The sequence below is a fragment of the Pogona vitticeps genome, chromosome 13, assembly GCF_051106095.1.
Source record: "Pogona vitticeps strain Pit_001003342236 chromosome 13, PviZW2.1, whole genome shotgun sequence".
Classification (NCBI taxonomy): domain Eukaryota; kingdom Metazoa; phylum Chordata; class Lepidosauria; order Squamata; family Agamidae; genus Pogona; species Pogona vitticeps.
In genome coordinates this window covers 14,697,754-14,713,081 of record NC_135795.1, presented here as the reverse complement: position 1 = coordinate 14,713,081, position 15,328 = coordinate 14,697,754, and the positions used below count along the sequence as shown (strand labels likewise).

General features: G+C 41.9%; 1 protein-coding gene across 2 annotated transcripts in view; it reads left to right on the top strand.

The window, feature by feature from the left end:
* LOC110090498 (BOS complex subunit NOMO1) overlaps positions 1–15,328 on the top strand; it is a 120,448-nt gene that overhangs the window by 53,809 nt on the left and 51,311 nt on the right. For both annotated transcript variants that reach the window (XM_072982716.2, XM_072982717.2), the window contains exons 16-17: positions 431–518; positions 15,034–15,097. In XM_072982716.2, the coding sequence (XP_072838817.2) occupies positions 431–518; positions 15,034–15,097 (152 nt within the window). The remainder of the gene's footprint in view (positions 1–430; positions 519–15,033; positions 15,098–15,328) is intronic.

Sequence of the window (15,328 nt, the reverse complement as noted above, 5' to 3'; positions counted from 1 at the left end):
TAGAGCAGATCCATCCTGAACTATCTCTGGAGACAAAAACATTGAAACTGAGGCTGTCTGACTTTGGGCAGATCATGAGAAGGCAAGGTTTTCTGGAAAAGACAATAATGCTGGGAAAGGTGGAAGGCGGCAGGAAAAGAGGAAGACCAAATGTGAGATGGACTGACTCCCTAAAAGAGGTCATGGGCTTGAGTCTGGAAGAGCTAGGCAGGGTAGCTGAGGACATGACATTTTGGAGGTCGCTCATTCATAGGGTCTCCATAGGTCAAAAGTGACTTGATAGCATGTAGCACCAACAAAGTAGAACTAGGAATTGCTGGAAGCCTTTAGCCATTCTCTTGAATTGTCCCACATAAACACTTCTTCCAAGAGCATGTGTTGTTACCTGCTTGTTTTTTTTCCCCTTGTGTTTGCATTCTTCGGTCTTCAGGAGTTCTATCAGGATGGAAATGGTCCAGAAAATGTTGGAATTTACAATCTATCCAAAGGAGTGAACAGATTCTGTCTCTCAAAGCCTGGTAAGTGTCGTTAGATATTTGCCTCTACATGTGTAAGAATGTCTGTGTGTATTTGAGAGAGGGATTGATATGTTTCATGTAGAGATGAAGAGTTTATTTTATTTTATTTATTGTATTTATACCCCACCTAGTTTAGATAAACCATTTGTTTATCTATATGTTAACAATATGGCAGATGAACAATATTGAGTCGTGATTAGAAGCAAGAGAGCAAGACAGGATTAGCCACATTAAAAAGTGGCTCAAATCTTGCAGTAGTTACTTTTTCATGTTATAATTTTGTTAGTTCCTGGTGTAGCACTTGATAGCACTGGAGATGCCTTCCACTCTGAGTGATAGTTGGCTTAGTGAAAAAGGAGTGAGATGAGCTTGGGTAGGGGAGAAGTCAAAGAGGAGAGCTTCATAATCCCCCCCCCTTCTTCTCAAAGAAAACAGAAGAAAAGGCTTAATTTCAGGCATCCTAACAATTGTGTGGATTCAGCCCAAGTAAGCTGAAATTTGGTCTGATATTCAAATTGATGAACCGTAGGTTATCATTAAGTAGAAAACCATAATAATAATGGTTCAAACCACAATTTGTTCTAAGTATGGTTTCTTGTGATGTTTTACGTTGGCATGGGTATTAGTTAATTCCTAGCTGTGTTCCTTCATGGATTGCTGCCTTCTCGTGGCGAAGGGGCTTGAGTAACTTAGAGAAGCTTTGGGCTATGCCGTGCAGGGACACCCAAGACGGACAGGACATAGTGGAGAGTTCTGACTAAACACAATCCACCTGGAGTAGGAATTGGCAATGCCACTCCAGTATCTTTGCCAAGAATGCCCCATGATCAGAAACAAAAGGCTAAGAGATATGATGCTGGAAGATGGGCCCCTCAGGTTGGAAGGCGTCCAACATGCTACTGAGAAAGAGCAGAGGACAAGTACAAGTAGCTCCAGAGCTAATGAAGTGGCTGGGCCAAAGCTGAAAGGACGCTCAGCTGTGGATGTGCCTGGAAGTGAAAGGAAAGTCCGATGCTGCAAAGAAAAATACTGCATAGGAGCCTGGAATGTAAGATCTATGAACCGTGGGAAGCTGGATGTGGTCAAACAGGAGATGGCAAGAATAAACATCAACATCCTGGGCATCAGTGAACTAAAATGGACAGGAATGGGCGAATTCAACTCAGATGATTATCATATCTACTATTGTGGGCAGGAATCCTGTAGAAGGAATGGAGTAGCCCTCATAGTCAACAAAAGAGTGGGAAAAGCTGTAATGGGATATAATCTCAAAAATGATGGAATGATGTCAATACGAATCCAAGGCCTTTCAACATCACAGTAATCTAAGTTTATGCACCCACCACCAATGCTGAGGAGACTGAAACTGAACAATCTTATGAAGATTTACAACACCTTCTAGAACTGACACACAAAAAAGATGTTCTTTGTATTCGCGAAGGCTTTCACGGCTGGGATCTAATGGTTGTGGGTTTTTCAGGCTCTTTGGCTGTGTTCTGAAGGTTGTTCTTTCTAACGTTTCGCCAGTCTCTGTGGCCGGCATCTTCAGAGGACAGAGTGCTGTCCTCTAAAGATGTTGGCCACAGAGACTGGCGAAACATTAGGAAGAACAACCTTCAGAACACGGCCAAAGAGCCCAAACAACCCACAACAACCAAAAGATGTTCTTCTCATTCTAATGGATTGGAATGCTAAAGTAGGGAGTCAAGAGATAAAAGGAACAACAGGGAAGTTTGGCCTTGGAGGTCAAAACGAAGCAGGGCAAAGGCTAATAGAGTTTTGTCAAGAGAACAAGCTGGTCATCACAAACACTCTTTTCCAACAACACAAGAGGCGACTCTATACATGGAAATCACCAGATGGGCAATATCAAAATCAGATTGATTATATTCTTTGCAGCCAAAGATGGAGAAACTCTATACAGTCAGCAAAAACAAGACCTGGATCTGATTGTGGCTCTGATCATCAGCTTCTCATAGCAAAATTCAAGCTTAAAGTGAGGAGAGTAGGAAAAACCACAGGGCTAGTCAGGTATAATCTAAACCAGGGGTGTCCAACCTTTCACCTTCCCTGGGCCACATTAGAAGATGAAAATTTGGCTTGGGCCGCATGGGGGGGGGGGCAGCCCTAGCCGTCCTCCGCAGCCCCGCTCCAAGTGCGCTTACCGGCAGCTGCGATCTCAGACAGCAGAGGCTGCCAGCTTCGACTCTGGTGGCTTTATGGAGCCAGGAGGGGGTCCACCTATTGATGGGGGACAGCGCAATGCAGTCCGCAGCCCCCCTCTCTCCTCCCCTCCCGCTCCTTCCTTCTTTCCCTCTCTCCCCCTCTACTGTTGTGACATGCCCCGGCCACAAGCGCCGGCAGTATAACTTGAAACTTTGGAATTTCTTTAAAAATAAAAAATTGCACTGGGCCACATTACGAGCTGACCTGGGCCACATGCGGCCCGAGGGCCACAGGTTGGACAAGCCTGATCTAAACCAAATCCCTTCTGAATACACAGTGGAAGTGAAGAACAGATTTAAGGAACTAGATTTGGTGGACAGAGTGCCTGAAGAACTTTGGATAGAGGCTCGTAACATTGTCCAGGAGGCAGCAACAAAAACCATCCCAAAGAAAAGGAAATGCAAGAAAGCAAAGTGGCTGTCCAACAAGGCCTTAGAAATAGCAGAGAAAAGAAGGGAAACAAAATGCAATGGAGATAGGGAAAGTAACAGAAAATTGAAGGCAGACTTCCAAAGAATAGCAAGGAGAGACAAGAGGGCCTTCTTAAATAAACAATGCAAAGAAATATGCCAGCAAGTTTGGAAAACTCAACAGTGGCCAGAGGACTGGAAAAGCTCTACATCCTAATCCCAAAAAAGGGCAGTGCCAAAGAATGCTGCAACTACCGTACAATTGCACTCATATCACACGCTAGCAAGGTTATGCTCAAAATCCTACAAGGTAGGCTTCAGCAGTATGTGGATCGAGAACTCCCAGAAGTACAAGCTGGATTTCGAAGGGGCAGAGGAGCTAGAAACCAAATAGCTAACATGCGCTGGATTATGAAAAAAGCCAGAGAGTTCCAGAAAAATATCTACTTGTGCTTCATTGACTATGCAAAAGCCTTTGACTGTGTGGACCACAGCAAACTATGGCAAGTCCTTAAAGAAATTGGAGTGCCTGACCACCTTATCTATCTCCTGAGAAACCTATATGTGGGACAGGAAGCCACAGTTATATACGTAGAACAACTGATTGGTTCAAAATTGGGAAAGAAGTATGACAAGGCTGTATATTGTCCCCCTGCTTATTTAACTTATATGCAGAATACATCATGCGAAAGGCTTTACTGGAGGAATCCCAAGCCGGAATTAAGATTGCCGGAAGAAATATCAACAATCTCCGATATGCAGATGATACCACTCTGATGGCAGAAAGTGAGGAGGAATTAAAGAACCTCTATCCAAAGGCCTCTATCCAAAGAGGAGAGTGCAAAAAACGGTCTGAAACTCAACATCAAAAAAACTAAGATCATGGCCACTGGTCCCATCACCTCCTGGCAAATCAAAGGGGAAGATATGGAATCAGTGACAGATTTTACTTTCTTGGGCTCCATGATCACTGCAGATGGAGACAGCAGCCATGAAATTAAAAGACGCCTGCTTTTTGGGAGAAAAGCAATAAGAAACCTTGACAGCATCTTAAAAAGCAGAGACATCACCTTGCAAACAAAAGTCCGAATAGTCAAAGTTATGGTTTTTCCTGTTGTGATGTACGTATGGAAGTGAGAGCTGGACCATAAAGAAAGCTGACCGCCGAAGAATTGATGCTTTTGAATTGTGGTGCTGGAGGAGGCTCTTGAGAGTCCCCTGGACTGCAAGGAGAACAAACCTATCCATTCTCAAGGAAATCAAGTGCTCACTGGAAGGACAGATCCTGAAGCTGAGGCTCCAATACTTTAGCCATCTCATGAGAAGAGAAGACTCCTTGGAAAAGACCTTGATGTTGGGAAATTGTGAGGGCAAGAGGAGAAGGGGACGACAGAGGATGAGATGGTTGGACAGTGTTATCGAAGCAACCAACGTGAATTTGACACAACTCCGGGAGGCAGTGGAAGATAGGAGGGCCTGGCGTGCTCTGGTCCATGGGGTCACGAGGAGTCGGACACGACTAAACGACAAAACAACGACGAGCTATGTAACATCTCCAGAGATCCCTGTTGTGGTGCCCAAGCCTTCCTAAGGAGCGCTTAGGACTTGGTTAGAAAATTCGACAGGCCACTTACCTACCACCTTTGCGCTGGGGCAAGTCCCAAGACCTCAGCAGTGCATAGTGTAAGCTCCTTAAACAAGTCTGACCTTAAAAGAACACATGGGCTTTGTGATTCCTTAGAATTCACAACAGCTCAGTTAGGTAGGACTTTTAAAGATAACTAATTTGTGGCCCTCTCCACTCCATGGAGTTAGCTAGCCCTTGCTGTTCAAGAGACCAGTCCTTTGTAAGAATGTTTATAATTATTTTTATTAGAAAAATAGAGTTTCATAGAATCAGTTTATATTGCTCAAGCTTTAGCATAAAGAACATATTCAGAGATTATTACAGTTAAATAAAATAACTAATCCCTATAAAAACACTACTAAGGTGGGCTAGCCCCACCTCCTTCTTTCTCTTTACTTACATTCTCTCTCCTTCAAGCCCCATACTCAAACCATCAAGTTCTTTTTCTCCCATCATCATGGAATCGAACTTCTCCCACATAACCCATCGTCCATTTTCTAAACTCCTCCCTTCTTCCTGACACTTCATGGCGGTTAACCAATTAGCCTCAAGGGGCTGTAACCCCTTCCTCCGCCCTCAATTCCCATGAAGATCCAGGTATTTTATCTCTTCTCCAATTAGCTCGGAATGTTGAGTCTTTCATGGGCCTCTTTGTCCGACCTTCAGCTTTATCTTGAACCACATTGTACTACTGGTCTTCAGAAAAACACTCTCATAGCACTTAGAAAAACACATTCCAATCTCTCTCAAATCATCTCCACACAGAACCTGTCTGACTTCATCTTACATTTCTCTAACTACATATCCCACACTTCTTCAACGCCATCACACCTGTAACTAAAACTTTTGAGGACCACTGTCATGTACTACACTGCTCTTAGCTCACTGGGGGAAATATAGTACAGACAATTCCAACAAGTAAAAAAGGTGGGAAGTGGCAAAAAAGGCCAGTGTGGCTTCACAAAAAGCTCAGGGAGGAGCTAAAAACCAAAAAGTCATGTACAGGAAGTGGAAAGAAGGCTAGGCTGTACAGACAAGTAGCAAGGAAATGCAGGAAGGGCTTTAGGAGAGCAAAAGCTGAGCATGAACTGAGGTTGGCTAGAGCCACTAAAAGCAATAAAAAAGCATTCTTCAGGTATGTGAATTGCAAAAGACAAATAAAAGACATAGTGGCACGGCTCCGCAAGGGAGATGAAAAATGATAGCAGAGGACAAAGAAAAGGCAGAGGAGCTCAATTCCTATTTTAGTTCAGTCTTTTCCCATAAGACAGACTATGAACTTCCAAACAAATTGGAAGTGCAAGTGGTGGGGACAGGATTGCAGCTGGAGATTGATAAACAAATAGTCAAGGAATACCTTACTGCCTTAAAGTTCAGATCTCGAGAGCCGGATGAACTGCATCCGAGACTACTGAAGGAACTGGCTGAGGAACTCTCAGAACTGCTATCCATTATTTTCTTGAAATCATGGGAAATGGATGAGGTGCCAGAGGATTGAAGGGGGGGGGGTAATGTTGTCCCTATCTTCAAAAAGGGCACAAAGAGGAACCTGGGAACTACAGGCCAGTCAGCCTGACATCAATCCCAGGCAAAATTTTGGAACACATTGTAAAGCAGTCATTGTGCAGGCACCTAGAAAACAATGCAGTAATAACTAAAAGCCAACACGGATTTGTCAAGAACAAATCCTGCCAAACTAATTTGATCTTGTTTTTTTTAATCAGGTCCTCTCCCTGATAGACAGAGGGAATGCTGTAGTCATAGTATATTTTGACTTCAGCAAAGTTTTGACAAAATGCCTCATGATATCCTGATTAGCAAGCTAACTAGGTCTGGGCTGGATAGATCAAGTGTCAGGCGGATGTGGTGCACTAAATCCCCCTAAGGGGTAAGATGAATTCGGTCGGAGAGTCCGACAGGCCGCCTACCTACCACCTTTGCGCTGGGGCAAATCCCCAGACCTAATCAGTGCGTAGCATAAGCCCTTTGAACAAGTCTGACCTTAAAAGAACACTTTACGTTTACTCAGTACTTTGCAAGTACAGGCACATGAGCTGTGTGGTTCCTTAGAACTCACTAAAGCTCAGTTAGGTAGGACTCTTAAAAGATAGCTAGTTTGTGGCCCTCACCACTTCCTGGATTTAGCCAGACCCCGCTGTTCAAGAGACCTTTATAGAATTTTTATACAGTGGTGCCTTGACTTACAGACACCTTGACCTACGAACAATTTGACTTGCGAGCAACTCCGTTCACAAAGTTTTGCTTTGACTTGTGAATGGAGCTTTGACTGAGTGGTCCTGACCTGACCAGATAGGCGGGATATAGTAAATAAAATAAATAAATAAAAATAATAAATATTATGAATGGAAAAAGGAAGGGAAAAGGGGCGGGAAATTCAAATATACTAACCGTTGGTGGCAAAGAGGCTGCTTCTTTGTAGCTCTTTCACCCCAATGGTTAGAGCAGGGGGTCAGGGAACTTTTAAATTTTTACAGTACAGAAAAGGATTGTAGTGGAAAAGGGATGCAGTGGCCTGGGATGCTTCTGGGTCCCGTTCCCACTGGGCCAGGGACTCAGTGCAGCCTGCCGTTGGTGGGTGGCTCCCAGGCTGCTCTCCAGGGCTCCTCACCCGATGCAGCCCACCGTTGACCCAGCAGCAGTCAGTCCTTGGCCTGGCGGGAACGAGGACCGATGCAGCCACCCCAGCGAGCAGCTGCTGGTGCTGGTTCCGGAGCTGGAGCCAGCGTAGGGCACCAGTGGTGGCATTGGTCCGTGGAGGGTGGTGAGGAGCAAGCGGGAGTTGAGCAGCCGAAGCAACCCGACCAGTCTCAAGCCTCCTGGCCGTGGTGGTCGCAGCGGCGGTGAAAGCTCAGGAGGCTGAGGAGGCTTTGTAAGGTGCTGCTTTTAAAAAAAGTTTTAGTTTTGTTGTGGGGGGGGGAATTGAGGGTCAGTGTTGTTTTGGTGTTTTTTGTTTGTTTGTTTGTTTGTTTTGCACTCCCAGTATGGAACTTGCTCTGTTTATTTTTATTTTTATTTTGATATTTTTTTGAAATGCTGGAATGGATTAATCCGTCCTCGTACATTTCAATGGGAAATGCTTTGACTTACGAATGTTTTGAGTTACGAATGCCATTCTGGTATGGATTACTTTCATAAGTCAAGGAACCACTGTAATTAACTTTTATTAGAAAAATAGAGTTTCATTGTAAAGGTAAAGGTAAAGGTTCCCCTTGACAATTTTTTGTCCAGTCGTGTTCGACTCTAGGGGGCGGTACTCATCCCCGTTTCCAAGCCATAGAGCCAGCGTTTTGTCCGAAGACAATCTTCCGTGGTCACATGGCCAGTGCGACTTAGACACGGAACGCTGTTACCTTCTCACCGAGGTGGTCCCTATTGATCTACTCGCATTTGCATGCTTTTGAACCGCTAGGTTGGCGGGAGCTGGGACAAGTGACGGGCGCTCACTCCGTCGCGTGAATTCGATCATACGACTGCTTGGTCTTCTGACCCTGCAGCACAGGCTTCTGCGGTATAGCCCGCAGCGCCACCATGTCCCTTCATTAGAATCAGTTTATATTGCACAAGCATTAGTATCGAGAACATATTCAAAGATCATTTCCATTAAATAAAATAACTATTTTCCATTAAAATAATAAAACATTAATAAGCTAGACTAAGGTGGGCTATAGTGGGCTAGCCCCACCTCCTTTCTCCTTTACTCACATCCTCTCTCCTTCATGGAATCGAATCCAATTCAGGACAACACTTGAATCTTCATTCAGCTACATTCAGTTACTTTCAATTACTTTCACATAACCCATTGTCCATTTTTCTACATTCTCTGACCCTTCCCTTCTTGACAATTCTGGCTGCTAACCAATTAGCCTCAAGAGGCTGTGCCACCTTCTTCCTCCCCTTATTCCCACAAAAGTCCAGGCATTGTTTATCTCTTCTCCAATTAGATTGGAATGTTGAGTCTTCCACAGGCCTCTCAGTTCGGCCTTCAAATTATCACAAACCAGGCTGTAACGGTCTTCAGGAAAACACTCTCATGGCACTTAGAAAAACACATTCCAATGTCTCTCATATCATCTTCACACAGAACCTGTCTGACTCCATTTTACATTTTTCTGACTACATATTCCATCATCACGACACACCACCCTCTACATTTCAAAAATATAAGGTTATTTTTGAGCCTACATTTTTGACTAATAGAAGCAAAATTGTGTTACATATATAGAGGGGAGTGAATTGCAGTTTGCAGGGTCAGAACCTGTGGATTTGTTGCAGCAGAACTGGAGGACTGAGAAGTCTAGTCGCTCTGCAGCTGCAAAAGCCCTTAAAAACTTGCAGTGCAAACCCCTACCTAAGAAACCAAATATTAAAGATATAGAACCAGATGAGGAAAATCTCCATGCATCTAAAATAAATCAAGTGTTTGAGATTGCACTTAAAAGAAACCTACCTGCCTGTGAATTTGGAGGTGACCCATGTTAGTGGTCCCCCACATAGGGAGAACTTTGCAACAAAAGTACATGTGGATGAATTTGTTAGTGAGGAGGAAGGCGTAAGACATAAGATTTCAAGGAAGAACGCGGTCATAGCTGTGCTGGAGAAGTGGAAGGAACCGTCTGACCTTCCCACAGCTGAGAAAATTAAGCCACTATTCAGTAAGAGAACAGGCTTAACCCAGAAGAGGCGAGCTGAGGACATCCAGTGGACTTCAGAAAGCCCGAGAGTCGTCAGAAGAGAGTGCGGACGTCAGGACCAGTCCTTGTTGCGCTGGGTTACAACCGGGAGTTCATCGTGTACATCGAGGTGTCAGGTGTGGGCCTGGGAACCGTGTTGTGCCAAGCAGATGACAGATGAAGTCTACACCCAGAGTCTCTAATCAGCAGGAGATTCCGACCTGGTGAGAGACATTTGTCTGCCAAGATGAGGGTGTGTGCCTATCTATTGTTTGGACACTGCAAAGACTGAATCTCTACATTAGGGGAAGGAGGTTCATCCTCTGCACCAACCTTTTCCCTCTGGTGTGGCTACAAACTATGAAAGACGCTAACAGTAAGCTTGCAAGATGGACACTGAACCTGCAAGACTTTAACTTTGAGATCCACAGCATAAAAAGGACTCCGAATATGATTGCTAATGCCTGATCTCGAAGACCAAATGACTAATGGATGGATAAAGAGAGTGTAATGTTATGTTGAATGTTCTGTTTGTGAACTAGTTGTGAGATGCAATTAAAATGCAATGTCTTTTTCAAAGCTGATGAGCTAAGAGGTGTATTAGAGATGGGAAATAATGGTGAGTAGCAGTATAAATGTAAAGGTAATGTAATTTGTATTAATGTGAGTAATGCAAATGTTTATAATTGTATTGATTGTTTTAAATGTTTAAAGTAATAAGTTTGATCTATTAAACATTGTAATAGAGAGAAAACATGTATAAGGTATGTATAAATATACGGTATATAATTTAGGACCTAACTGGTAAGCATATTACTATGATGTTGTTTGTATGTAATGTTCCCTGTATGTTCTGTTTGTTCATAAGGGTAAACTGTAAGGTTTTCCCTCATGATACACACTTTTTCTTAGGGGGGAGGAATGTGACGATTGCCCACTCATTCATGCCATTCATATTCATGAGCTGATTTGCATGGACCTAGGAGAGGCAGAGTCAGCAGCTACATGAGGTTTGGTGGGAGAAGGAGGAGAGATAAGATTGGTTAGTCAGAGAGAGGGGGAACAGATACTGAGAGATAAAGCTGGTTAAGAAAATAGAGAGGAAAACACGACATTAGCCTTTGTGACAGAAGGAGAAGCAAGGGCCACAAGGGCGAACACCACAACAACCATGTACATTTATTCAAATACAGTCATATCATCTTCTTCTGGTTGCTGCATAATGGTGGAGGGCAGGGTTTCACTTAACATGGGCTTATTTTTGCGGTAGGGCTTATATTATATCCTTATATCCGGAAAAATCATACTAGGGCTTATTTTCAGGTTAGGTCTTATTTTTGGGAAAACAGGGTACTCTAATAGATATGTATACTTTTATTATTATTATTTTCTGTGTAAATCCATAGTTCATCCACCTGAACTTTCCCCTTGAAAAAGACCATATTTTTATCCTTTTTATTTCTTGATTCTAGTTTCAACATTGACCTCCAATCTGTTGATATGCCCAGTCCCTCTAAATCTTGTTTATTTTTCAAAGTTTGATCTTTAGTTAATAAGTCTTTATACATGAGTAAAAGCTCCTTGCCGGCTTAGCACTGTTAATGTATATACCTCTATTTGTGCTACCCATGCTGGAATTTTCTTGTAGGTTTGCATTTGAAATTTTTGCCATATTAAATATAAAGCTTTCCTCCCAATATGTTCTGAGAAATGTGTGTGTTCTTTAACTTTCCCATACCATACATATGCATGCCTACCCATTTTTAAATCATGACCTTCCACTTTCAACATTCTTTGATTTTCTACTGTTATCCATTCTTTTATCCAAACCATAGCACAGGCCTTGTAATATAATAACCAGTTCAGCAGTCCTAGTCCCTCCTCTCTCTTTTAAATCTTGTAGTGCTCTAAGTTTTATTCTTGGCTTTTTGGCCTTCCAGACAAATTTTGAGATCAGGCTGTTTAGGTCCTTAAAGCATTTATAATTTAGTAAAATAGGTAGAATTTCAAATAGAAATAACAATTGTGGTAAAATGTTCATCTTTATTATCAAGATTTGTCCCATCATTGAGATTTGTAGCTTGTTCCAGTCTTCCCAAAATCTCTCTGTATTTCTTTCTGGATTGAAAGATAATGTTCTTTCATTAAATTACTTGGGTTTTTTTGTAATAATAACTCCTAAATATATGATCTTGTGTAGTTCCTCAAAACCATTTTTCATTATCAGTTTTTCCACATCCTCTCTGTTCATATTTTAGTCAGAAATTTAGTTTTTAGATAGTTTATTTTAAGTCTGGCAACAGCTCCAAACTCTTCTATAGTTCCCAGTAGTTCTCCATGCTATCCAGGGGATTTTCTATATTAATGCTAGGTCATCAGCATATGCTTGTAGCTTATATTCTTCTCCCCTTATTCTGAGGTCTCTAATTCCATTATTTCTTCTTATTTGCCTATTTAGAATTTCTAAGATTAGAATGAATAGCAACAGAGATAGAGGGCAACTTTGCCTTGTGCCTTGTTCAATTTGGATATCAGTTATTTGACCATAGGCTTTAAGCTTAGCCTTCTGTTTAGTGTATATTGCTTTAATATACACTAAATAGTCACCTAGAGTGGTCGAAATGACTAGATAGGCGGGGTATGTATAAATAAATAGATAGATAGATAGATAGATAGATAGATAGATAGATAGATAGATAGATAGATAGATAGATAGATAGATAGATAGATAGATAGATAGATAGATAGATAGATAGATAGATAGATTGTTTATAAAAATTATCTTCTGCCCCCATCTTCTTTAATTGCAATAGCATAAATTCCCAATTCACATTATCAAAGCTCTTTTCCACGCCTAAGAAGATCAGCATCATTTGTTTTTCTGGATGTTGTGATGAGATGGGTTTTTGAGTTAAAATCTTTTAAGGCATATGGGTTTTGTAATTAAGAAATGAGCCAGAGAGGTTCCATCTTGTTTCTTTGTATAAAGTATCTGTGCTATGCTGACAAGTTGTTTTCTAGGCGAGCAGAGAGAATGTTATTCTGAAATCCTGAGAAAGGACTCTGTGTGATTAGATGGGAATTGTTGTGACTCTTTGATAAACCACGGAAAACCCAAATAACATCTGGTGTGGTATGGGAAAGAAGTCATTTGATGCAACAGGACTATTTGCCTAGTAACGAACTCTGATTGGATGACATCGTGGGAAGGTGCGATGAGCCCTTGCCAGTTACTCTTGAAAAAGGAACTTTTTGCCTATGGACATTGTCTTTCCAAGACCGACCTTTCAGTCATTCGTGACCTACTCTTCAGCCATTTGGGACTCACCCTAATGTCTTTCGAGACGGACTGGTGGCCTACCTACATGGACTGGTTCCTATGCTTTGCTGGATTATTTTTGGACTTATGGGATTTTTCCTAAGGACTGTGCATGGACTATTTTCTATGGACTGTTCTATGGAATATTCTTTATGGACTTCTTTTCTTGGAATACTCCATATGGACTATGCTCTTGTAATGTTGTAAGGACTATGGTATATTTACTGGATTTCTCTTTTCTAAGGACTATGGGACATATAATGGATTTTTACTTTTGTTTAGGGATTTTTGTTCTGCAGGATCACTGAGGACTATAGCCTTTTTATTACCTACTTGGATTATTTTGTTTTTACTAATGATTTCCTGGACTGGAACTGTTTTTATTCTTTTTAATGGCTTTTTGTGTTTTTGTAAGGTTTTTGAACTCTTTTATATTTTTCATGTTTTCTTTGCCTCACTACATCTGTGTAACTAAACAGCACAATGCTAGTTTATTTGTTTTGGTTTAATTTGGCTTTGATACCTAGTAACATGCTTTTTCTTTAATAAAATAAAGATTATAAAACTCAATTGGTTTTCTGAACAGTACACTTGCCATAGGGTCATCTGAGAGTGCTGCCTCGGCCTAGCTTACTTGGAGTCCTGTCAGTGGTGCAAGCTAAGTCTAAGGACTACAAAGCCCACTTGACCTTTTCATAATAATATCTGAGAGTACCAGGGTGTTCTTATGTGGGCAGACCTGTGAGAGTGTTGTAGCATGGCTAGCTGAATTTGGACTCATTCAGCCCATTTTAGCATGTGCAAACTCCTGATTGCTCTCTGTCCAGGCTTACACGTGTGTTCTTGGACCCGTGTTTGCCGACATAATATTCCAAAATGTCTATTGTTGATCTTATATTTGATGTGAGTTTCTGTTTGGGGATGAAGCCTGTTTGATCATTATATATCATTTCAGTAAGTATCTTCTTTAATCTGGTTGCCCAGATGGTCGCATATACAGTGGTGCCCCGCATAGCGACATTAATCCGTTCCGGATTAATCGTCGCTATCCGGAAACATCGCAGTGCAGGCGGGAAAACCCCATAGAAACGCATTAAACTTTCCTATGGGGCGAAAACTCACCGTTATGCGAAGATCCTCCATAGTTCCGCCATTTTCGCCGCCTCGGTAAGCGAGGAAACCGCGTGAAAATGGTTGCGGTGGCCATTTTGGGCACCCGGCGGCCATTTTGGAACCGCTGATCAGCTGTTTTAGAAACATCGCAATGCAAAGATCGGTAAGCGAAATGCTTACCGATCATCACAATACGATGTTTTGCCCATTAAAACATTGCAGTGCGTTCACATTAGCGATCTCAAAAAATAGATCGCTATGCGGATTTGTCGTTAAACGTTGCACTCGTTATGCGAGGCACCACTGTAACTGTTAGAGCAGTACGACAGTGGAACCAAATACTTTGCGAGGTGGTGAGTGTGGGAAGTTTTTAGTTTTAGAGTTCTATCTTGTGGCATAATTAAGTATTGTTCTGTGGTGCTTGGCATAATCAAGAATGTTATTCCTTCTCTGCGCAACTGTGGAATGTCCTAAAATAGATTGTTACTCGACGCCTGTTTGGTCAGAATCTTATCTTTATACAAATGATGGTACATAATAAAAAGATATGCCTCGGGGAAGAAGGTAGACATTTTTCCAGGAAGACATTTTTCCTGGAGGACATTTTTCACCAGTGGCATGATTGGTAACTAAACGACTGTAGTCTGTCTTCATTTCTCAGAGATCTCTCCCTGATTTTCATGCAACTGCTGCTTGGGCTGGCTTCCAAGCAGTGGTTCCCTGGCAATTTTCCCACAGGTGAGTGCTGCAACACTGGAGACATTCAAGAGAGATAACCACCTGGCAGATATGCTTTGATTGTATTCCTGCATTGAGCAGGGGGTTGGACTTGATGGCCTTCCAACTTCACTTTTCTATGTTCTATGATAAGTATATAAATACAATAGTAACAACGACTAATAATGTATAGAATTTTTAAATGTTTGAAGTGAGATTGTTTCAGGAATTTTCAAAAAGTGGTATGCTTGTTCATTGCCACCTAGAGTGGTCGTTTTCACCAGATAGGCGGGGTACAAATTGAATGAATGAATGAATGAACGAATTGCTAATTATGTTGTTCTGGAATATCACAATGCCTAAATAACAAAATTTGGTTTGTAAGTTTGTGTTTTGTGTTGATTTTGTCCAGGTCTGTATGAAGTAACGCCCCGTTCCTGTCACCGTTTTGAACATGAGTACTACACCTATGACACGTAAGCACAAGGTGGTAGCTGGCATAGCTTGTGAAATACATCAGTGGCATGTTTTTGTCCGAATTTTAAGCTGGTTATGATCCCTTCAAGAAGTTACTGTACAGAGACAGTGTGAGAGCCGCCTTTCTCTGGGTTCTATTCTAGTTTGCTGCTGTCTTGTTTGAAGGCTGGATGTGCTTATTATTGTTATTTATTATTATTTATTTAATTTCTATGCTGCCCACACTATCC